Source organism: Mixophyes fleayi, chromosome 2 (genome assembly GCF_038048845.1).
Source record: "Mixophyes fleayi isolate aMixFle1 chromosome 2, aMixFle1.hap1, whole genome shotgun sequence".
In the NCBI taxonomy this organism is placed as follows: Eukaryota; Metazoa; Chordata; class Amphibia; order Anura; family Limnodynastidae; genus Mixophyes; species Mixophyes fleayi.
In genome coordinates, this window is record NC_134403.1 from 128,810,205 (window position 1) to 128,834,299 (window position 24,095).

General features: G+C 39.9%; 2 protein-coding genes across 4 annotated transcripts in view; one reads left to right on the forward strand and one right to left on the reverse strand.

Annotated features, from left to right (window-relative positions):
- The window catches only part of ERCC5 (ERCC excision repair 5, endonuclease), a 37,196-nt gene extending 25,237 nt beyond the window's left edge, over positions 1 to 11,959 (reverse strand). The window contains exons 1-6 of the mRNA XM_075199974.1: positions 11,844 to 11,959; positions 8,166 to 8,287; positions 7,350 to 7,525; positions 6,822 to 6,943; positions 6,583 to 6,675; positions 5,344 to 5,404 (exon numbers count right to left, since the gene is read on the reverse strand). Coding sequence (XP_075056075.1) covers positions 5,344 to 5,404; positions 6,583 to 6,675; positions 6,822 to 6,943; positions 7,350 to 7,525; positions 8,166 to 8,253 — 540 coding nt within the window. The 5' untranslated portion in view covers positions 8,254 to 8,287; positions 11,844 to 11,959. The remainder of the gene's footprint in view (positions 1 to 5,343; positions 5,405 to 6,582; positions 6,676 to 6,821; positions 6,944 to 7,349; positions 7,526 to 8,165; positions 8,288 to 11,843) is intronic.
- Positions 11,960 to 11,996: 37 nt separating this feature from the next.
- The window catches only part of BIVM (basic, immunoglobulin-like variable motif containing), a 38,437-nt gene continuing 26,338 nt past the window's right edge, over positions 11,997 to 24,095 (forward strand). Inside the window, exon 1 of one of the 3 annotated variants that reach the window (XM_075199976.1) lies at positions 11,997 to 12,058. The gene's annotated coding sequence lies outside the window, so the exon portion shown is untranslated. Of the gene's footprint in view, positions 12,059 to 12,095; positions 12,255 to 19,620; positions 20,251 to 24,095 lie in introns of those variants that run through there. The other 2 variants (XM_075199977.1, XM_075199975.1) reach the window with 2 other exon arrangements.

Consider the following 24,095-nt stretch of genomic DNA (forward strand, 5'->3'; position numbering starts at 1 on the left):
TTCCAGACTCGATGATAGATTTTTGCAGAAGCTGGTTTCCGAGCACGAAGCATGGTTTGCACCACACATTCGGAAAATCCTTAGCTGTTAATCTGGCGCTACTAGAAGAACTGGAACACCCTCTCTACCTTTTTTAACACCCGTGGGAGCATGGCTACCAGTGGAAAAAGGTACACTAAGCGGTACCTCCAAGGGACAGACATGGCGTCTACCGCAACAGCCATAGGATCTCTTGCGCGAGAGCAGAAGAGGGGGACCTTGTGGTTCAACCAGGATGCCATCATGTCAACATCTGGCTGACCCCCCCCACCGTTCCACCAACTGACAAAACACCTCTGAATGGAGGAATGAGTCGGCCGGATGCTGAGTCTGCCTGCTTAGGAAATCTGCTTGCCAATTTTCTATTCCGGGAATAAAGATGGTCATGAGCGCCGGAACTTGAACCTCGGCCCAATGAAATATCTTGTGAGTCTCCCGCATGGCCAAGGGAATCTTGGTGCCACCCTCATGATTGAGGTATGCCACTGCTGTGGCATTGTCTGACTGAATCTTCACTGGCCTTCCCTGCAGCAAGTGTTGCTCGCTCATAAGAGCATGAAACACTGCTCGCAGTTCGAAGACATTGATTGGAAGCTTGGATTCCTTCTGAGTCCAAAGACCCTGAAGCCGAGCGTGAAGACAGACGGCCCGCCAACCTCGGAGGCTGGCATCCGTTGTGATCAAAGTCCAATTCCAAATTGAGAATTTGCGTCCCCTGGTGAGATTCTGTTTGTGTAACCACCAAAAAAAGCGTCTGACGCGTCTGTGGAGACAGGCGGTATACCTGGCCCGCCAGATTCAGATTGGATTTGTACCATTGCGACAGAAGTTCCAACTGGAACTGGCATGCATGAAACTGAGCAAACTGGATCGCCTTGAAAGTCGATACCATCTTGCCCAGAACTCTCATGCTGAAATGTATTGAAGGCCTCTTCTTTGCCACCAACAGAGATTTCACCATCTTCTGCAAGGCTAGAATCTTGTCCTGGGGTAAGAACACTCATCGTTGTCGGGTGTCAAGTAACAGACCCAAAAACATCATCCGCTGGGATGGGAGCAACTTGGACTTACTGAAGTTGAGAATCCAACCGTGAGACTCTAGAGTCTGGATTACTACTTGGATATGTGACTGAAGCACCTCTGGAGAATCTGCCTTTAAAAGAAGATCATCCAGGTAAGGGATGATTGTAATCCCCATAGGACCTGAGCAGAGCAGCCATGACCGCCATGATCTTGGAGATACATGGGGCCGTGGCCAGACCAAAATGAAGAGCCTGAAATTGGAAGTGCTCTGATCGAACCGCAAACCTCAAAAAGGGACCGATGACCCTTCCAGATAGACATCAAGGATGCCTATAGCCACCATAAATTCTCCTTGTTCAATGCCATGAATGACAGAGCGCAAAGACTCCATCTTGAACCTGGGCACTCTGAGATTTCAGATTCAGAATTGGTCTGAATAAGCCGTCTGGTTTTGGCATGAGAAAAAGGTTGGAATAAATACCCAAACCTCTTTGAGAATCTGGCACCGGAATAATCACTCCGGTAGAAAGGAGGGATTGAATTTCTTCTCGTAAAGCCAGTCGTTTCCGTGGACAAGCGGGGAGACCTGTGCCAAAGAACCGTCTGGGAGGAAGATTGAGCAGATCGATCTTGTATCCTCGATCCGCCACACCCCGAGCCCAGACATCGGTGGTAGACTGAAACCCCTGATCCCTGAACAAAAGAAGACAGCCTCCCACCACTGGCGACAGCGGAGGAGTAAAATGCCCGTCATGCGGACTGCTTGACTGCCGGTTTCACTGCTGGATGTCGAGCAGACCAGGCCTGTCGCCCACACTGCAAACCACCCCCTGGGGGTGGATGACTGGCCTCTAGAAGATTGGCCTGAGGAATATTGACCCTAAAACCTTCCGGAGGACAGAAAGGACCGGAATCTGGACATTCTTTGTTTGGAGCATTGGAGGAAAGTGCTCTTTCCTCCTGTTGCTTGACTGATAATGGAGTCAAGCTGAGGTCCAAACAAAACACACCCAGAAAAAGGTATGGTCTCCAGAGCCTTTTTACACTCCACATCAGCCTCCCAGGACTTAAGCCAGAGAGTGCGACGAGCCGAAACTGCAGAGACAGAAATACATGCCACAATCAGTCCCGCGTCTAAATAATCTGTCGCCCTCTGAATTTGCTCCACTAATGGAAGCAGTTCAGAGGACAGCCTGCCTGCCAACAAACCTTCAGACAGCTGTTCTGACCAGCGTTCTACAGCTTTGTTAACCTACACAGATGCCAAGGCAAGCCTCAAAGAGGCACATACTGCCACAAAAATTGACTTAAGGATGGCCTCATCCTTATGGTCTGTACCATCATTAAGAGTGGCTGCGTTAGGAAGAGGAATAGTAGTTACCTTGGCTAACCTTGCAACAGCAGCATCCACATGTGGAGGCGTCTCCCATTTAGCAAGAACTTCAGGAGGAAAAGGATAACACGACTGCAGTCGCCGAGATACTTGGAACTACCTATCTGGGGAAGCCCAGGGCTCTGACAACAAATCTTCCAATTGGGAAGAAGCCGGGAAAGAGAAAGATTTATTTTTGAGGAGCTAGGGCTTAGTTAAAACAAAGTTTAAAGTGCCAGTTCACCCTGTCCTACCCTATACCCCAATGTCCCCGGTGTCCCCCAAAGGATGACAGAGAAAGAAGTGATTATGCAGAAACTCCTAAGTGGGGAGCAAAGAAGGCTTATGAGAATCCGAAAGAACTTTAAAAAAAAGTGAGTATTAAAATTGGTTATTAAAAATGTTTAAAACTAATTAATAATTTACGGTAACAATAATGATTAGAATGATTAATAAAAGCTTTACATCTATTTACATAAAGAATAATGCTTCATGAAGTGTGCTGCGTAGCTACTGAAAAAATGAAAATGGCAAATGCTGTAGTGTCTATAAAACCTGAAATAACAGTTAGAAATTGGAGAAATAAAAGTGGAATGTAAAGAAGGCAATTATAAACCCTTGTAAAACTTTAATAAAAACATAAGGAGCACCCTGTTCCATTATACTAAAAAAAGGGCGCCTAATTTACAGATACTATGAACCTGCACGCCAGCATGGAGGACAAGACCCAAGCGGGACATCAACATAAAGTGATTTCAAGCTGTGTGCAAGGTGAGCAAATGATTGTTTAGTAGAAACAAAATTGTGTTCCGTTTCTTCATTAAAGCCAATTAAAATACTTTTCATTTCCTCATATTGATACCATCGTCATATCTGATGAAAGTTCAGAAGGAGAAAGGGAATATTTGTAGTGCTTGCGGTGATGGGAAAGGTGTGGTCAAGAAGAATATTTTACAGAATTAAGGGCAAACATCAATTGTGTTAAGAAAAAGTTCAAGAAACTGGAGAAAAATTTCCTGGAATCAAGTATAAAAGAAAGTAATGTCAGAATGCAGTAGCCAGGTTAAACTTTAAATATGTTCGTGAATTAAGAAGTTATGCTATTTCTTTTTCTCTACATCCATTTGAATGAATATTGGTTAAAAATAAATAGTAGTAATAACTGCATGGTTTATTTGGTGCACATGCAAGAAAGATAGACTTCAAATAAAAAGTAAAACCAATTAACATGTACAATTCGCATCTATGGTATTTGGTAGGTGTAAAATTATTCAAGGTGACATAACGCAAAACACAGCTCTGTGCTTTTGTTCTACACAGGTGTATAATTAAACAAGGAGACATATGCCAGACACACCTATATATAAATAAATATATATATATATATATATATATATTATACTAATAAATATATATATATATATAATATACTAATAAATATATAATATATATTATATATATATATATATATATACACACACACACACACACACTTACATAGCGGTTTTAATTTACTGTGTGCAATATGTAAAATCAATAAAATAAATACACCTAAATATAAGAATATTATGTTGTTGTGTTTCAAAAATAATTACATATAATAATAAGTAATCAAATATAAGGTCACATGTCACTTCAGGAAATACATGATACTGTAATGAGAATAAGCATACACTTGCATACAGCAACACATAAATGTCATATAGAGCGTGTAATACAGGTTTACTATTGCTTCTCCATTAAAAGCACATTGTTCCCATTTGACTGGCATCCCGACAACACACCACGTGGGAGAGGTAGAGATATCTTAAAATTACATACACACACCCAGAAATGAGTCACTGTTTGAGGATTTATCAGCAGTTGGTCGAGCAAATGGTTATTTCCTACACACTGTAGGATGGAAAGATGGTCGGAACGGAAATTTTAGTTCTACTGACCAGTCAAATGAAAAGACCGGTCAGTACTTTGAAACTTCCATCAATCATCGTGTAATTATACACACTAATGCGATATATGCCCGAATGGTCGCTCACCGGGTGATAATTGGATGAATACACTGTAGTGTTTACCTAGCCTAATACTTGCTGGAACAGAGACCCTGAGCAACAGTTACAAATAGTATCAGAGAGTGTGGGGAAATACTCACTCAAGCACCAGCTGACAGTCTGGCATCAGGAGCTCCTGATATGTAGGCCCTCCTTGATGCTCCCCACAGCCAAGCTGGATATTCCTCTGCAGCAGCTTGTATCAAAGTCCTCAGCACCAAGCCATGTGCCGGGCCGTGCAGGACCTGAACTTCCACTCTACCAGAGCCTGCACTCCACATCACAATGTAAGTTTGAAAGCAATCAATGCCCCAACTGCTATATGAACATCCTACAAATTGGGGGTGGCAATCACTTTCAGGTATGGAGTGGAGCAGAATGTGATTAATATGTGAATTGAACAGGGTGGGACTGGTGTCGTAACTGGTTCACCCAGGAATCAGATTTCTGGCTTTTTTCTTCAGTTTTAACCGAAAATGTCAGGAAAGTCACTGTGGGGTTTATTCAGTTAAAAAAGAAAACCAGTACCCACATTTAAATAAAGGTACACATTCTCCTATAGATTATTATTACTAATAATATTACACATTGGGGACTTTTATGACACTTAATCCACAGCTAACTTAAAAAAAAAAGGCACTGAAACCCAAAGCAACAAGAGATTTCACAATCTAAATTGCAGTTAGAAACTTATTGGATGCTATAGGCAGAACATTTTTCTGGACACTCTATAAAAATTACATACAGTATTTAAACAACCATCAACTTTCATCTCAGAACCTTTATAGCACTGTGAGATAAAGATGAATAGTATCTATCACACACTTCAGACTTGTATTTCTATCAATAGTACTCCAGTACCTGAAGAATCCGTTTTTCATTCATTCGCTCTTCCCATTCCCTATCCTCTTCCTCTTCAGAGCTAGAAAATCAAAGCAAGCAAATTAAACAGATTTATCAGATGGGTAGAAAAAAAAAGCAGAGGTAAAAAGTATATAGCGGAGAAAGACATCTGAAACTGGGAATGCGAGGCAGGCAATAATTACACGTTCAACACAACTTTACAGCAGTTAAACCATCTCACATCTTCTTTAAGTCCCTCGATTGGGCTCGTCACTAAACTCATTACTAATTTCTACCCCAAAATTATTTGATATATGCCAGGTGAGACTATATCCCTTCCCCCTGACTTCTCCACCCCTTGCCCAGAAATCCGCTGCCATGTATTATTCACTTGTTATCATTTTGTATATCATTGTCCAGTTTCCAGGGCTCAGCAAGTATTTGGGAGTTTCCAGACAGCCTTGAACTTACAGCTTACCTTCACGGCCCTAGGGAACTTGCCTGGGCTTGGAAGACTGACCCCAGGGGATATATTTACTAAACTGTAGGTTTGAAAAAGTGGAGATGTTGCCTATAGCAACCAATCAGATTCTAGCTGTCTTTTTGCACTAAAAAAATGATAACTAGAATCTGACTAGTTGCTATAGGCAACATCTCCACCTTTTCAAACCCGCAGTTTAGTAAATATACCCCCAGGACTGTTTTCTGCCTGGAGGGTCAAATTAACTTTTGCGCTGCTCATTGGGACATTTTGTAACAGGAAGGTAGGGACTTCTCCCCAAGAGTGGTATGCTTCATAATATTCAATACGGAAGAGGTCCTTACACAAGAAGGGAAAGGCAGATAAAGACTTTATTGAGGCATTGTCAGCTGACCTGGACTTCAGTCAGAACATGCAAATTTTGTATTGTTTATGGCAAGATAATGCACCATGCAACAGGAATCAGACTGAAATCCACTTAATTCATTGGTCTAGCCAATTGCCAGATCTTCAGTTGAGCAGCTTTAAAATGAGATGCGAATAGAGATCCATTACTAGCGAATTGGCAATAAATATGGGATGCATTCAAATAAACATGGACCAGAGTCTCTGTACCACACTTTTGATACACTTTGTTGAGTGCATGCCTTGACAAATTCATTATGTTTTGAAAGAAAGAGGAGAGCAACTCCCTTTTAGGTAGATGTACGTAATAAAGTAGCCACTCAGTGTACATTTTACATATTAAAGTAGAATTGTAATGTATTACAATTTACCTATTTTTCTCTTTCTCCTCCAAGGGGGGCAACGCATAAATATCCTCATCTTCCTTTCTCTTTACATAAGAAGGACTTGGAACTTCCGCATTGCTTAAAAAAAAAAAAAAAAAAAAAAAAAAAAAAAAAAGAAAGAACAGTGAACAATTATACATTTATATTCACATTATCAAAGCACAATGAGACATGGCAGTACTAATATGATATATATATATATATATATATATATACACACACACCTTGGTTTGCTTCCCGACAATGCAGCTTTAATAGCTTGTCTTTTCAAGAAGGTTCTCAGCAACTTCTCATTTGTTTTCTTGGCTTCAATGGCCGCTACATCCTTTTTCTGTCTTCTTTTTGACTAAACATACAAAACGTAAAAAAACACATGACTATCTGTTTCAGGTACAGTCATAAATAAAACATATGTGTTTATATCTCAAAGAATAGCTACACCTCTTTTTAACTTTTGTGCATTGGAATGCAAATGACAATAAGAGAGTGGTTGCTAAAGAACATGTATCAAATTCTCTCTCTTTTGCAAGCAAACAGGTTCACACAGCAACCCTGTTTTTGTTTGTTTGTTTTTTTAAAAAAAAACTATGTAATGAGCAAACAGGCCACTGTAGAAACTAGTAACAGGCTCTCTTAGTAAATGTTCTAAAACAAAAACATCCTTTTGACCATCAGTTTGATGGGTTGCGTAAGCACAACAGAAAGGATGAGCTTTGGTTCTCCTTTGGCAGCTGTAAATATGAAGTACTTACTAGAGTCTGTTTCTTCAGTAGAGGGGCTTCACCATCAAACACAAATATAGGGCGTATCCTGAAGAATAACAGCTTGCAAAGACGATGGAATAAGGTCAGCAGATGAGCATTCTGAATAGCATTACCATGACGATCTCTTGCCCCTTTCACTGCTTGATTTAGCCAAATACTGATATCTTATAAATGGTTAATAAAACAATGATATAATTTTTGTACAAGATTGTAACTATCAATAATCATTCTGATACAACATAGGAAAACTGGCAAGATGACATCATACAAACAATTGACTGCATAAAAACATACATATCAGAGACAAAAGAATACATAGTAAATGTTAGTGTATACTCTTCTCTAGTTTCTTTATCTTAATTTGTTACTCTTAACAGATAGTAAAATTCACTAAAGTTCTCTCCCAGATACTGTTACTGTTTTACCAATTACACAGAAGACATCACACAATTCCCAATATCTTATCCTATTCTGAGTGCTGCAAAAGTAAAGATTTCTTGAGGGTGAAAACAGTATAATCATGAACACCATTTGTGTTTAGTGGAGGTTATTGAGGCATTCATGTCAGAGTGGAGGATTTTTTTAAATGTGTTGTAGTACATTTTAGGCATGGTGCTCTAAATTATGGAAAAAAAACAACAACAACTTCTCTCCCAAAGATCCATGCTTTGTGGATAATAGATCCCATATACGTAGTGCATCTAATTACAACATCTAACTTTGCTAACAGCAGATGGGCTAACAGTGCAGACAAGGCATAGACGTTTTTGTGAACAGGCACTTTGTGTCACTCCTAAAGGATACCAACAGCAAGGATTTTTCCTTCCAGTGTCTCTGGACTTATGGGTCTTCCAGAACATTCAAGTAGTTTCCACAGTCCTTGAACTCCCATGCTGTTATCACTTCTAGTGTACTCCCAGATTCACCTAGAAATAAAAAAAAACATTAAAAACTATTTTGTACGTAACATTAAATCAATTACTTGGATTCCATCTGGAGAACACTATTACTTTAGGGTATTGTGGGCCCATGCAGGAGTAGACATTTAGTTTGAAATGTTATAAAGCTGTCTTCTATACCCCCTGCACCAACAGAGACTCGTTTTTAATTTAAGGGAGCCGATTTGAGAGCTCATAATAATCAAAATAAGCAACCATCCTCACTCAAAAAACACACTCAACATTAAAACAGAGCGTAAAAAGGAGTGAGAACAGTGTCCCCCAGATGGAATCAGGAAAATGGATTTAAGTACAAAAACCCTCTTTCATCCATGCTGGGGGACACTGCCACCAAAGCAGCAATTAGGGGAGGGTATGCTCAGACAATGCTGTGCATAAGACCTTTCTTCCAAAGTTTGCTTCTTTGGAACCAAAAATATTTAATAAGAAAAATCGAGTAAATGTATGGACAGATAACCAGCTTGCCACCCTTCACAACGACTCGGCCTACGCCCCATGTCCTGCTGTCCAGGAAGCACTGGCTGAACTTGCAGAATGAGCCCTGATGTTTACAGGAACTGGTTTTCCTGCAAAAACACAGACCTGGTGGATCGTTGCCTTAATTCTCTTGGATATACCGTAGACTTAGTCACTGGCCAGACCCTCTTCTGTGCACCATAAAGAAAATAGTCAGTTCTGCGCAAAGATGAAGTTCTGATGACATCAATCCTCAAGGCTCTGACTACCTCTAACAATTGTGGAGACTTTTCAATTTCCAAGAATGAACTCCAAAGGCAGAATCAACAATATTCTGGTTCAGGTGAAATTGAAAAACCACCTTGAGCAGGAAGGATCGTTTTGTGCGCATTACAGCACTGTGGAAATATGAAAAATAAGAAATGGCAACTGAAAGATAGGGCAGACAACTCTGATACTCTTCTTGCTGACGCAATGTCCAAATGGAAAACCATTTTCCAAGTAAGGAATTTGATAGCCAGTATCTCTAAATCCTTTAATAAAGTAAGGACCAAATTAAGACCCTACAAGGCATTTGAAAGAACATAAAGTGGTTGGATGTGTAGAACATCTTATAGGAAAGTCTGAATTTCAGGTATGAAAGCCAATCTTTTGGAAAGAAGACCAACAGAGCAGAGGCCTGGACCTTCAAAGAAGACAGTCTCAGACCACCTTCCAGATCATTCTGTAAGAATGACAAAATCTGTGCCAAATTAAAAGAGGAAGTGTATACCTCTTTATTTTTACACCATGAAATATAAGCCTTCCAAACTTTAATTATGGTATGCATAACTTTCTCATTCAGACCTTTTGACCAAAGATTTTGGCCTCAGTAGTCATGTCGCTAAAGCCAGCCATTCTAAATCTTGGTGGTAAAACAGACTTTGGCTGAACAGATCTTTTCTGAGAAGAAGACCCCACAATGGATCTTCAGCCATTCCTAAAATATCTGCATACAAAGATCTTCTCAGATAATTTAGAGGTACAAGGGTCACTGGAAACCCCTCTCATGATGTAGCATGATTATCAGGGAAAGACATAAATCAGTTGAATGTCCCACAGGACAACGATGGCGCCTACCAAGAACCCTTTCGGTTCCCTGGTCCTCGCACAACATCTTGTGATTCAGGCATGAGGCCAGTATGGGTGAAAGAGAAAATGTATTTAAAGCTGTTACATCTTGTACAAATATCACTGAGGAATTAGTGAACAAAGACACGCTTTCCTATTTGGAATAAGGAGACATAGATAAAACAAAATAGATGTGCCCCCCTCCACTGGAATGACCTCCCATGCTCCATCCGTTTGTCCCCTAACCTGTGCTCCTTCAAACGGGCATTCAAAACTCATCTCTTCCGCAAAGCCTACCAGCCTTCCACCTAACCCTCTCTCCATGCTCACTCTCTTCACTTCGCTCCTCCTCAGTAGTGGGGAGCGCTTGCTCCCCTCCTCAGACTTCCTTTGTGCCTGCCGTCTGTCTACCCTCCCTATAGGATGTACGCTCGTATGAGCAGGGCCCTCCTCCCTCCTGTCTCTCTACCTTCTCTTCTGCTCCAACTTCAATATATTTGCCTTGCCTGGAGCCTCTGAAGTCTTGGTACTACTCGTTTATTGTTTTGTACTGTTATTCTCTGTACTGTCCATTGTTTGTACTGTGTACGGCGCTGCGGAAACCTTGTGGCGCCTTATAAATAAACGATAATAATAATAGATTAACAAAAGTGAAAACAAAAATGCCCTGAGTCACGCTATACTCTACTCAGTGCTGAGGTGGACAATATAAAATCTAGGAGCCAGATGGGTTTTTAAGGAGCCAGGGAAGATGTGCATCCATTACTATAAATAGAAATGACTCTCAAAAGTTTGGTAAAGCAGTTATTTTAGTTGCATTATTTATGTGGCTCCTGGGATGTGTCCCGCCCTGTGATAGAACGTATGTGAGTGTAACACATCTGAGTCAACTCTGTGCCATGCATGTGCTAAGTGACTAGCATTGTGTCCTTTCTTTGAATTAAACGTGTTCCCATCTGTATCAATACAATCATTTATGTGCTGATTTCTCTACTCAGCTGGCAACATTATTTTCCTATTTTTGCACTGGACTTAAAAAGATTTTTCTTTTTTTACTTTCCTCCACAGTGCCAATCCCTAAATCTTCTGCATGTAGCCTGCTAAATCAAATACAAAGGCCTCTCTTTTACTTATAAAACCCTCTATCACTACACTCCTACATTTACTAGCCTGTTCTCCAAATACCGTTGCACATCCACTACTCTCTTACAATTGATCTTCTTCAATCATTTATTTTCTCATCAACACATACAAGATTTACTTCTGCCATTGCTATGGAATTTTCGACCTCACACAATTTTTTATCCTACAACAGTTTCATCAAGTGCTAACTCTTTAAGGAGGCCTATTGTCTCAGTCTGACTCCTTATCAAACCTCTCTTCAGTGCTGGGGGTCTTTCACATTTAACAGAGTAAAGAAACATCCCCAAAAGTGGACATATCCTTTATTTACCATTAGTGTGTATTAACAGGCAATAGATTAGGCCAAGTTGTCAGTGACATCTAGGCTTATGTCCTCCTTTGTAAACACAGGTTTTACAGTGATGTGATCTGAGTGTGAAGCAGCCACTGCTGTGAAACATATAGCATTGCAATTAGAGCCCTGCAGTTGCAAAATGACATTCACAGAAGTGATGGCTCCAGCATTATGTTTTTTTAATATATAAGTGGGAGCTTAAACATCTCCCTAACACTTTAAAGCTAAAACACAATATACTAGAACATTTGTGACCTGTCTTTCTAATCACAAAGTTTAGAGTCTTAAATTATTCTGACAGCCTGGAAAATCCATATTATCATTGGTGTCAACGAGATCCTTAAGGGTGAAATAAATTACGAATTATCTCTGAAATAATAGTACAATGTGACAAGTGTGTGGTATATAGAAAAAGTTCATAAACTAATGAGTAGGCAAACAAAAACTGAGATAACACATTCCCCATATACACAGTCTTACCTTCTGTGACTGGCAGCACGAACTGTATCCCAGGATAGTTATTCACTGATCCAAGCCTGATATGTGCAGGATAATAGCTGGAGATCCCTTTCATCTAAAGGACCTTCTGACATCACCAGGTCATGTGACTGCTGTGGTCACATGATACACAGGGGGAGGAGGCTGCTGCAAATGTACTTGTTCCTGTGTAGCTACTGACAGTGATGGAGAATCAGGTAGTGCAGTGTTCTAGCAACAAGGATTGTAATATGTCTCCTGAATTCAGATGGAAACATTGTTTTCCCTGTCAGGCTTGGTCACGTGTGAGGCGCCTTTCAGACATTAATCTCTGACAAGAGTCTTAACAACAGGACACATTTCAATGTATTAGCTAGTTTACATGTCAGCAATGTGGATATGACAACATTGTGAGTGAGTATTCTCAAAGTATTCTCATTGCATTGCATGTCCTATGTTTTTAGTGTTAACACTAAATGAGATATACTTAATAATGGACAGTGATTGATCCGAATTGTGATTTGGCATTGCTGTAGTCCTCTTATGAATCCCATAGTAATTTCCACAGTGGGTCCTGTCAAAACAATGGAAGGAGTTGAATTTACTGAACGATTTAAAATTAGATTGCAGTACTTCAAAAGCAATACAATGTAACAAGTGCTTTCTCATAGCTTTGAGGAGTTTTTAAAAGATGGTTATATGTGAATAATAGTTATGTTTCATATTGACCAAAGAGTATACATAAGCCTTGTATAGTTCTCTTTGGTAACAGAAGCTTTATATTTCTTTGACAGGTAACATGACAGGTAAAGACCAATAGCAAAAAAAATATATATTGTGGAAAAATAACTGCTATGGGGTAAATTCATATTGTTAAAATGTGTGAATGGAGGTTTCAAATGTAAAAGGTGTGAAAGTCAATACATGCATTGCAGTTAATGACGAGTAATATTAAATATCTACAGAAAAAATCTATCCCATGCTTTGATTACAGCCATGGAGGTTTGTAACAGGATAACTCATTAGAGAAAAGAAGTAAAAGAAATCTTCATGGATAATGCAATGCCCTCCACTGCATTTCATTCGATTCAAGGGGATGCAGATAGACAAAGTTTTTTGGGGTGTATATATATATATATATATATATATATATATATATATATATATATATATATATATATATATATATATATATATTATTAAAACTGTTTAATGAAAGTACTGGGAGCGCAACAGATAACTGAAATAGTGAGAAATATGTAGCCACTATGGACAAGAAACGTTAACAGCATTGAGCATAACATAAGTGACTATAACTGTATAGATAAAATAGAGACTAAGAACTACAGTGAGGGCTAGAGATGCCAACTATTTTTTTTTGGAGGTAGGATAAAAGGGGAGGGAATAAAGAATGGTTAGGGCGGATCAGTAACTTAGTAAAACATTGAGGTGTGCTTCTGCGTATTCTGCAGCCACTGCAGAAAAGTTTACATCAATAAATTCAACAGGTCTTATTTTGAAAGCATTACTGGATAATCTGGACTTTTGCCAGCAGGGGTCTTACAGTTTTGGCATCTCAGGGGTTCAATCTTTTGCAGGTATCCAAGCTAAATGGGATTTACCCAACTCTGAAGAGATGTACAGCTGAAACATGTCCTTAGAAATGTGTAAAATGGCAGGTAGGGAGAGCACTCTGTTCTAAGCCATGTGCACAGCGACCCAAGACATAATCTCGCATGATTAGCTATTTATATAGCACCACTAATTCCACAGCGCTGTACAGAGAACTCACATCAGTCCCTGTCCCATTGGAGATTATAGTATGAATTCCCTAGAATATACGAAGGTCAATTTAATAGCAGTCAAATAACCTACTAGAATGTTTTTGGAGTGCGGGAGGAAACCCACGCAAACACGGGGAGTACATACAAACTTCACACACATAAGGCCATGGTCAGGAATCAAACTCCTAACCAGTGCTCTGAAGCAGAAGTGCTAACCATTAAACCATTGTGCTCTCTCATTCATATACAAACTTTTGATAAAACACACCTTTAGTTCGTTGCCTAAATACACCAGAGATTGGGAGAGATCTGGGAGATATTATTTCGGAGCCAAACTGATATAACATTTTTCAAACAACACATGTCAGTTCAGTCAACGTTCAAAAAAAAATTCTGAAAAAAAGTACAACTAATTGCCTCTGCAAGATCCAAAGGCCTAAAGAAGTAATGGTAGAGTGTAATCTCTGTAGAAATTGTCATCATTTCACTTGGCTTAAATTTTTTTATAAATGTGTCAAAATGAATAAAAAAAAATTTGCCCTTGATGTACAGACATGAAACTGAAATGCATTCACTGCATGGCATCAGAGGCGATTATCACCTCTGGTATCAGTGAAGGTTACCATGTACACCTCTATGATTTCTGACTGGTTTGTTGAATCATGGGCTTGTACTGTGTCAAAATGTTAAAATGATACATCTGTGACATGCATTCATCTTACATGATAATGTGAGATGTGAAATATATGGTACCTATAATGTTATTTGATTCTATGGTTAAATCTGTAATTCAATTGAATATTACTGTGACCGGGGGGGTTTACTTTGCCATCCGGTCTTTGGGTGTGGTCCTTGGATGAGGGACCCTACGCAGTTTATCTAGATTCCTTTCTCACAGTCAGTAACTGACTGTTAAAGACCACTCGTACTGGTGTCACCTGCATTGGAAACTCACCGACTGGAAAGGTCAACTGCGAATAGTTCTAAGAGGATAGTGCTGCCACCACCAGGCTCCTTCACTGGCACCTGGAACCATGGGTTCGGGTATCGGGTATCGCTGCTCTAGCGCCTCTTTGCTGTGGGCTGGCTGGTACCTCCTGACTGCTTACTATGGTTTAGGACTGCTAGGTCACTCTCCCAAGAGCATTGACACAGAGATGCTGGGTTCAACACAGAATAGCCAGGAAACGAATTAGAGTGTAAGCTCTTATCTGTTGGTCACAAGATACAGCAGGTAATAGGCATCAGGCAGAATCTTGAAGCAGTTATGTTTATAGCTCAACGGCCCATGAGGACCATTACACACTTGTTAAAGATGTGTGTGTCATGTAACTGTAGATAAAGTTACAAATGGTGATGTCATCACATTCAAATATTTTTCTTTATATAACTTTAAGTAAATGTTGGAATGGTTTTCCTTTCCACTGAATAATATAGGATGCATTTGTTTCACTATCTATTGTTAGACATTGTGCTGATATTCTCTTGGATTCAACTCAAATATTAGATACATTGAAAATATCCTATAGTTTTGAAGAAGAGTTATTGATTAGTATGGACATTGTATCGCTGAGACAACCATTCAAATTGAGCTGCAACTGTTTCTAATCAGTGGAAGCACTTGACTATTGTGTTTTTTTTTACCTGCGATCTCACCGTACAACTTCTGGTAATGTTAACTTTGTGGTGAATCAGTGTGTCTTTGACTACATCTTTGCTTAATTACCTGTGTACTGGCTTTGGCTTGTTTAATTGTATTCCACGTCTGCTTGAACGTCTGACTTGTTAGTGATTTATTTCACTCTGGCAATTGGACTCCCTCTCTGATACCAGATTTGTTGCCTGATTATCAGGACTCAACCATAGAGTCCACTGGAGCAGATTCTCCTCTGACCCAGTAAGTGCTTTATTAACTCAATCTTTCAGACTAAGGTTATTTTTTATTATGGTCAGGAGCAAATACAGAAATTCCAGAAGGGGGGTTTTCATTCCACACCCTCATGTTGAGCATGACCAGCATGCAAGGGGTGTGGTTATCATTTTAAATAGTGCTATGATGCTCTCCATCCACTTAAAATACACAGGCAATGCTGCATGCACTACTGTTTGCTCACAGCTCACCCTTCACAAGCAGATCAGTGTAAAGAGGGACATGCCTCCTAATTGACTTTGCAGTGAACAAGATGGTCACTCAAAATTGGGATTTCCCACCAGAATCAGGACAGGTGACAGACTGTCCTGCTCTCTCCTTCCTATTCTTTCAGCTTTCACTACCTGCTGCCTGTTCTGTCTTAAGCTCAGTTGATGGTTGTCTGGATGCTGGACTGCTGGGTCCCTGTTTGGAAAAAGGGATAGGTAAATGAAATGTAAAGGCATAGTAATGAGTGAACATTCTAGGCCTTCCTCCCCCAAACCAGCCTCAATGATAAATCAGAGAGCACCCACATTTAATAAATAGGCCACCCTACCTACATCCAACCCCAACATTAATTTAATGGCATTCACATTTAATAAATAGATATATTTGCCCTGACATTAAGTTAATAGTATTCACATTTAATAATAGCCTTCCTTCTCCCCGAACTCAATTATTTATCCCCCAAATTATACCAGTTTTAAATAAATAGATTCCTCATCCCACCTTAAATTAATATTATTATTATAAATTTTTATTTATAGGGCGCCACAAAGTATCCGTAGCGCCGTACAAGGACAATCAATGGCACAGTACAAGGTGAAACAGCACAGTACAAGTAACAGTAAGCACTATAACTCTGGGGGCTCAGGCACAGCAAGAAAGAGAAGGAGGGAGGGGAAAAGTGAGTACAGGCAGGTAACTATGGCCCAAGAGGGTGGGCACGGATGACGGGTTAAGAGTCACTGAGGGGAGCGGAGAGAAGCGAGAGGAGACAGAGGGCAGAGGGACCGAGAGGAGGTGAGCAGAGTAGCTGGAGAGCGCAGTTAAAAGTGATGGAAACAGGAGGTAGGAGAGCACAACCATGAGAGTAATAGGCGCATGAGAGTAATAGGCGCATGAGAGTAATAGGCACAACCATGATACCCATATTAAATTAAATAACCCCCACTATCAAATAAACTGCCCCCGACATCACCACACAAATAAATTAATATCTCTCACCCACTGCTAAATTCACTCTCACTCTGACTCTAAATTACTAGCCCACACACCCTCAGCCACATTACATGAAGAAAGAAAATAAATTACCTTGGGTGCCAATTAACTATTAATGATACAATCAATATTTTAAAAACAATAAATGTAGCTACTGTCAGAAAAGGAAAAGGGAGAAAATTGGCTGCACTTATAATTGTAGTAAAAAAATATATAAGATAAACATATAGAAAGATGTATAAAAAAACATTTGTCTATCAACCTTCTTACAAAAAATAACATTAGCATAAAAAATGGATTCAAATAAGCATATTCCCATACAGACAACAATGATAACATAAAAATTAAGTGTACTGTAAGGGGCCACATAGGTAGATAAATGCAGTACTATCAGACTAAAATATTTTAATATCTTGGGACATGGAACCTGCCCTCTGGTAGTACTATGTATTTGTTGCTGTTAGTTATTTGTGTAATTTGTGGTGGTTCTTCATTACCCCCATTGTATGGTGCTGCAGACCCTTTGTGCCGCCTTGTAAATAAATGATAGTAATACTATGCATACTGCTGGCATGACAGGGACAATACTGTATGATGCTGGTACAGTTACAATACTATGTGTTCTGCTAGCATCACAGAGATAATACTGTGTATACTAATGGTGTGAAAGGGGAAAATACTGTTTATACTGAAGGAGAACAGCAGAAATACAAAATGCAAAAGAGGTTATAAAAGGAACCGTGAAACTGACCTGCATCCTATAATTAATGTGCACAACCCAGGAATTGTAGTGGCAAAAAGCAGTGATAATTGTATTGTAAATGGTATACCTACAATATGAAGAAACATTTGTGCTGTTTATCTTCTGGGACTATGAAATATGTGAGAAAAGTCTGGTAAGTGTGGTGGGCAACTGGACAAAGCACAGACGCAGCTGCCAATCATTTGGCTCAATGTTCTACACATGTATCTTCTCTATCAGTCTCACACCAAAATAAAACGGGAAACTGACTGTAGTGCTCAGGATCACAGATGTGATCTAAGCAGGTGGTGACCAGCGCGAGTGCGAGGAGCAGACTGCTTTTGGGGTCCCATTCTCCTACGGTAGCAAGAGGTGCTCAGGTAGATTTCGCCAGTCTGACCCTGTATGCAGGTTTCAAAATCAGAGACTAACATGATTACTTTCATTCCTAAACCAGTGCAGAATACATTTTCAACTACAATTTTTCCTGTTCTGCTTCAAAGGAGATAAAAGGTAGACTCTTAATTTTACTGTTCATAAATGAGGCTATGGTTTGAGCATCAATCTTACTTGAACAATTTACTTTTCATTCATCCAATTGACTGGATGTGGTCCTGTTGCACCACATCTATAGCCATTTTGACAAATCTCTGCCAAGGATACTTTACAGATGTAGGCTATGCTGCTAAATTAAACCAATGGGTTGTTGCTACAATTTGGATTGCCTATACACAGGTGCATCATCTTCATAGAGTTTAATCATAGCAAATAAATTCTTAAAACGTCAAATAATTTGGATTCATTTGTTATGTATTCATATTGAGAAGAATGGAGAGACAAGGGTCATCTGCGCCATTTCTTCAATGTAAAAGTTATACATGTATTCAAAACTCTACATCTCTGGAAGATAAATTAAGTTGACTATAACTGACCCTCTTTTATTGCTACTGTCCATAATAATCAAAGACATGTACAACTTCTGTTATTGCAATGATTGATTCTGGCGCTGAAGCAACTTTCTGGACATTAACTTTGCAAGAGACACCCACACCATACCCAAGTGATCACATATGATAATGGAAATGGCAGATGGTTCATCACTGAACTGTGGATCTGTTACTCATGAGAGAGAACCACTGGAGCCGTCAATAGAGCAGTGTTACTATGAAATAATCTGTTTTTGTCTGATCTCATTCTTATACTTCCCTGATATCCTTGGGCTATGACTCACAATCCCTCTATTAATTGGAAGACAAGGGCTTTGACTTTTAACTGTCATACTAAGACACCCTCTGATGTCTCTGTCAGTATCGGGGTCTCACAATTGCAGAGATTGAAATGCTGCCTAATAAGTGTCATGAATTTCAAGATGACTACAATAAAATAATTTGAATAATGCTAATCAACTGCCTCCCCATTAACTTTATGATTATCCCATTGAACTTTTGTCAGGTGCTTTGAAACATTTCATTCATATTTAGTGTCTCTCTTTTTTGTTTACATAAAAAGCAAATTTATCCGGTTACTGCAAGTGCAAAATATTTCACTGTAAAAAGGAACCAAGTTTACTTATATGCCAACAAATAAAGTTGATGGCTGTGTCTGGGCACATTATACATTCCGGTTTGAGCTTCCCACTAAAGATGCCTAGCAGGTAATATGTTCATAAATGCTTGTGTAACAAGAATAAGGTCCTTTGCCATTTTTTGTGATGTTCAACTGTAGAGTTGTTATTTTGAGCATTTGTTCATCTTGTGCCCTGTAACTTCAAATCTCTTAAATCCCATTTACACAACCTTGCAGTTTTTTCAATAAGTTTATTAATAGCATCAAATTTGTACAAACATGGCAGAAAAAAGACAAAAAAAACATTGGCTTTCTTACACAAAGAAAACAAAATAATAGTACAAAGTGCAAGAGACAGTGGCAATAACTAACTGCAAGTGCATGAAGAACAGAGTGGCATGGTTTTGATGCCTGTTTTTCGTTTTAGATAAAAATAAAAGGGGTGGAGAGAAAGTGTTGGGAGACCTAGGCAACAAGAGATCAGTTAAAAGTGAAATATGTAAATATATATATTTCAGTAAGGAGTGGGGGAGAGCTAAGAGTGAGTCGGGTGGGGCATTGTTAAACAGACACTGATGAATTTCTCAGGATAGTAATCTTTTATTCCATTTAGTAGAACCTTTCATTTTTTTATTTATTTAGTTCAAGCCCTTCTTATATAATTAAGTAAAAACTGGTTTGGGGTGTTTTTGAAAATTGTAACCTCTGCTCGACCCTCTAGAAACCACATCATCTCTCTCCCCATCCCCCTTTATAAATTAGTGCATTATGCATTGTATGATTAGCAATAACAGATAATGTATAATAAATACTAACAGTCCAGATAAACCAGTATTTATTAACTTTTCACTACCATTAAACAGGAAGAAAATGAAGGCCGTGAAATTAGGTGGCAATGAGATAACTATAGTCATTAACTACTCAAGTATAATTGCAACGGATGTGAATTAAGCAGTGAAAGCGTTAAACGGTGAGGTCTTCCGTACAGTAGGTGGCGATCACTATACGTGGAATAACACCGGGTGTCATTGCTGCTGCTAGGGGAGTGGTAAAAAGAGGAGAGGGGATGCGAGGTGCTTGATCTGTTCTGCAATCCCATCTGACCTCGCACGAAATTCGCATTGAGTCCTATAGTGCACCTGACACTGCTGTGCCGGACCCATCCTCAGGGGTGTTGAGGGGGAGGTAAGGAGCTGGATTTAATCTTTCTGATTAGTAATGGGTTAACCCTGTAGTTTTATACAGTCAGTAAGATAAATCCCTGGAATTAACATCATCAGACTGCCCTCTGCAATGTGCTTCATGATCCCTTCTAGCCATAACTGTATGTATGGGTGGCTGAATCAGCCATCTGCTCATGCTTTGTTGTGGTTAGGTTGCCTTGGAGCTGCTCACACAGGCCTGGGTCCTTCATCACTGTTTTGTTTTTTGCTTAAATATTTGTAGCGATATTGCTATAATGTCGGCATCATTGTCAATAGTTTTATTTAATGGAAACTTCAAAGAAACGTGAACACTGAATACAATGTAATGTATTCAAATATGTTAGCAATACTCATAAGATAAATATATATTACATGGTTAAAAAAAAAGTTGTAGAGTTTAGGCTGTATTTTACAATTTACTAAATGGGGATGGCATATGAAATATTTTTTATTTCAGTTTATGTTTCAGAGTAAATATTGATAATTTACCTCTAGAATGTAAATGAAAAACAATCTGTGGAAATCAGTATGGGGGCTAAATTGGTTTTGTGTGTGTGTGTGTGTGTGTGTGTGTGTGTTGGAACAAAATCTAAATTGAGCAGCTTTTATTGTTGCAATGCCTGAAATTTTACCTCTATGTTTACACACTGCAAAACATTTCACCTCCGAGGGCTAGATTTACTAAGCTGCGGGTTTGAAAAAGTGGGGATGTTGCCTATAGCAACCAATCAGATTCGAGCTGTCATTTTGTAGAAAGTACTAAATAAATGAAAGCTAGAATCTGATTGGTTGCTATAGGTAACATCCCCACTTTTTCAAACCTGCAGCTTAGTAAATCTAGCCCCAAATGTTGACTTGGTGTAGCTGACATAGATGTGTAATACATAGCAGTCAGACATTTGCTTTCTTCTATTTTCTTGCTCTAGAGCAATTCATCATCATCATCATCATTTATTTATATAGCGCCACTAATTCCGCAGCGCTGTACAGAGAACTCATTCACATCAGTCCCTGCCCCATTGGAGCTTACAGTCTAAATTCCCTAATATAGACACACACAGGCAGTGCCGTAACTAGCCATTTTAGTGCCCTGGGCGAGACAGGGCACCGGCGCCCCCCATCTAAGTGGGAGTGTCAATAGTTGAGTGGGCGTGGTCAACCTACTGTGGGGGCGTGGCTAGCGCTTTACAAAACCGCACTGAAACCCCTCCCTCCCCATTCTTCACGGTCTGGCTTTGTAAGGATCTTTATGTAATAAGCCTCCATAGAATCAAAGTACTTTAAATGCAGCTATCACATGCTAGCTGTATAAAAAATGAATTGGTTATTGAAATAAAACTCACTGAAACAAATTAAAACCTAAATGTAACGGTACCATCTGTATCACACTGCCCCTTCATCCCACTGTGCCCTCCATCACAGTTTCTCCTTTATCACACCGTGCCATGGAGCCATCTTTATCACATTGTGCCCCCTTATCACCATCACACGAAATTAATAATTATATAATTATATAATTACATAATGGCAGCTTACATCCCCCCCCTACTTCCATAATGGCAGCTTACATCCCCCCCTCCTTCCATAATGGCAGCTTACATCCTCCCTCCCTCCATAATAACAACACACACCCCCCCTTCCCCTGCTTTGAAGCTTACATTCTTTATTCCTGACCAGCCGTCGCTGCCTGGCTCCTCTCTGCTTCTCTGCTCCTCTGCTGCTGAGGCAGAGGGCAGAGTTCAGAAGGGGGTGGAGCCGGGTGCCGGACGCCATTTTGGATGCGCCAGGCGGACGGCAGTCTGAATCTGAGGTCTGTTTAATTTTTAATTTTTTTTCCCACTCCTCACTCAGAGGCCTCGTTACGGCTCTGCACACAGGGACACAGACAGACAGACAGACAGAGAGGGAGAGACTAGGGTCAATTTTGATAGCAGCCAATTAACCTACCAGTATGTTTTTTGTAGTGTGGGAGGAACCCGGAGCACCCGGAGGAAACCCACGCAAACACAGGGAGAACATACAAACTCCACACAGATAAGGCCATAGTCGGGAATCGAACTCATGACCCCAGTGCTGTGAGGCAGAAGTGCTAACCACTAGGCCACTGTGCTGCCACTGAGCAATTCCAAACTGGTGTTTTAGAAGTTTGTGACCTGGACACTGCATCATTTTAAAGTTATGGTAGCTCAGTCTTTCGTGAAAGTGAAAAGGAAACGCTGTCCCACCGTAGCGATTCCTCTGTCAAACCGCTGCACGCAGCACATTCCTATAGTGTGCCAGTGTAATGTGTGTCACTGCTGTAGAACGCTACATTTTCATGGCCAGAAAATTGCTATTTTAGAATTTGTCTATCTGACATTGCCCCTACAGCCTAGACTATTCAATGATATCATTTTTTCTTTTGGGAAATGTAACATTTTGGTTGTTTTCACCATGTTATTAATTTATTTTTTTAAGTATGTTACTGCAACAAATGGTTTCAAAAAGTGAACATGGTACATATACAATTCAAAGATTACCATAATATCAGGTCCTAACTGAGCCAAAAATGTGATAGTTTACAGTTTAATATATAGATGTTTTTGCGTAAATTATTATCCTTTCTAATTCTAGTATGTCACAGAATATATACATACCTGCAAACCTGACTTCCTTTTTTTAGCATGATAATAATGATAATAGTCTGCTTCTGCTATTTTTAATTACATTGCAATGACGTGAGCTAAAGTTAAAAATTACTTTAGCTGAAGTTAGTTAATTCAGCTAAGGTCATTGCAATTGAAAAATAAATAGGAAAACCAGAAACAGGGGAGGTTTCATACAAAGCACAGCTGATGTGAACTGCAAAACACATTGATTTAGAACTGGTGCACATGGATGATCCATCCAGTGCAATCTCTGGTACATGCCTGCCCCGTGGTCTTAGGGCACCCCTTCACAACCTAGAAGTGCTCCTAGTTGTGAGGAGAGGTGGAAAAATCGTCAAAGGCACACTGTGCAAAAGTGTAAGAGTCCAACCTCCTATCACTTTCAGTATAATAAACTTTGCTGGCTTTTACAATAATCTTACTCAGTAAAATCAAATCTAATTTATGCACAACGTCGCACACCAGTGAATCTACTGTATGCTTAAGTAGGAAGGCTTGTATATTAGAACAATTCTTGCAGTATATTATTATTATTTATAGGCTCTGCAAGAGTTCCGCAGCGCCGTAGACACAGCACAAACAGTAGACTAAACAGGGTGAAACATTACAAACAGTAAACAAAAAATACCAAAACTTCAGAAACTCCAGGCAGGCTAATGCAGTAAAGACGGAGCAGAAGAACAGGTATGTGGACAAGAGGGAAGAGGGCCCTGCTCAAATGAGCTTACATTCTAAGGGAGGGTAAATAGAAAACAGAACTCGCACACAAAGGTAGCAAGTTGAAGTAAGTGGGGAGAGAACAGAGGGGCTGGGAGGAGAGAGTTGAGAACGGGCAGAGGAGATGAGGGGGTTAGGTGGAAGGTTGGTAGGCTTTGAGGAACAGGTGAGTTTTAAGTGCCCGTTTAAAGGTGCACAGATTAGGAGAAAGACGGATGGAGTGAGGGAGGTCATTTCAGTGAAGGGGGGGCTGCACAGAAGAAGTCTTGGATTCTGGAGTGGGAAGAGGTGATCAGAGTGGAGGACAGGCGACGGTCATTGGCCGAGCGCATGGAGCGGTCAGAAGTGTGAATGGAGAGGAGGTTAGAGATATAGGGGGCAGTAGACTGGAAGAGAGCCTTGTAAGTGATGGTCAGAAGTTTGAAAAGGATTCTGTAGGTGATGGGGAGGCAGAGGAGGA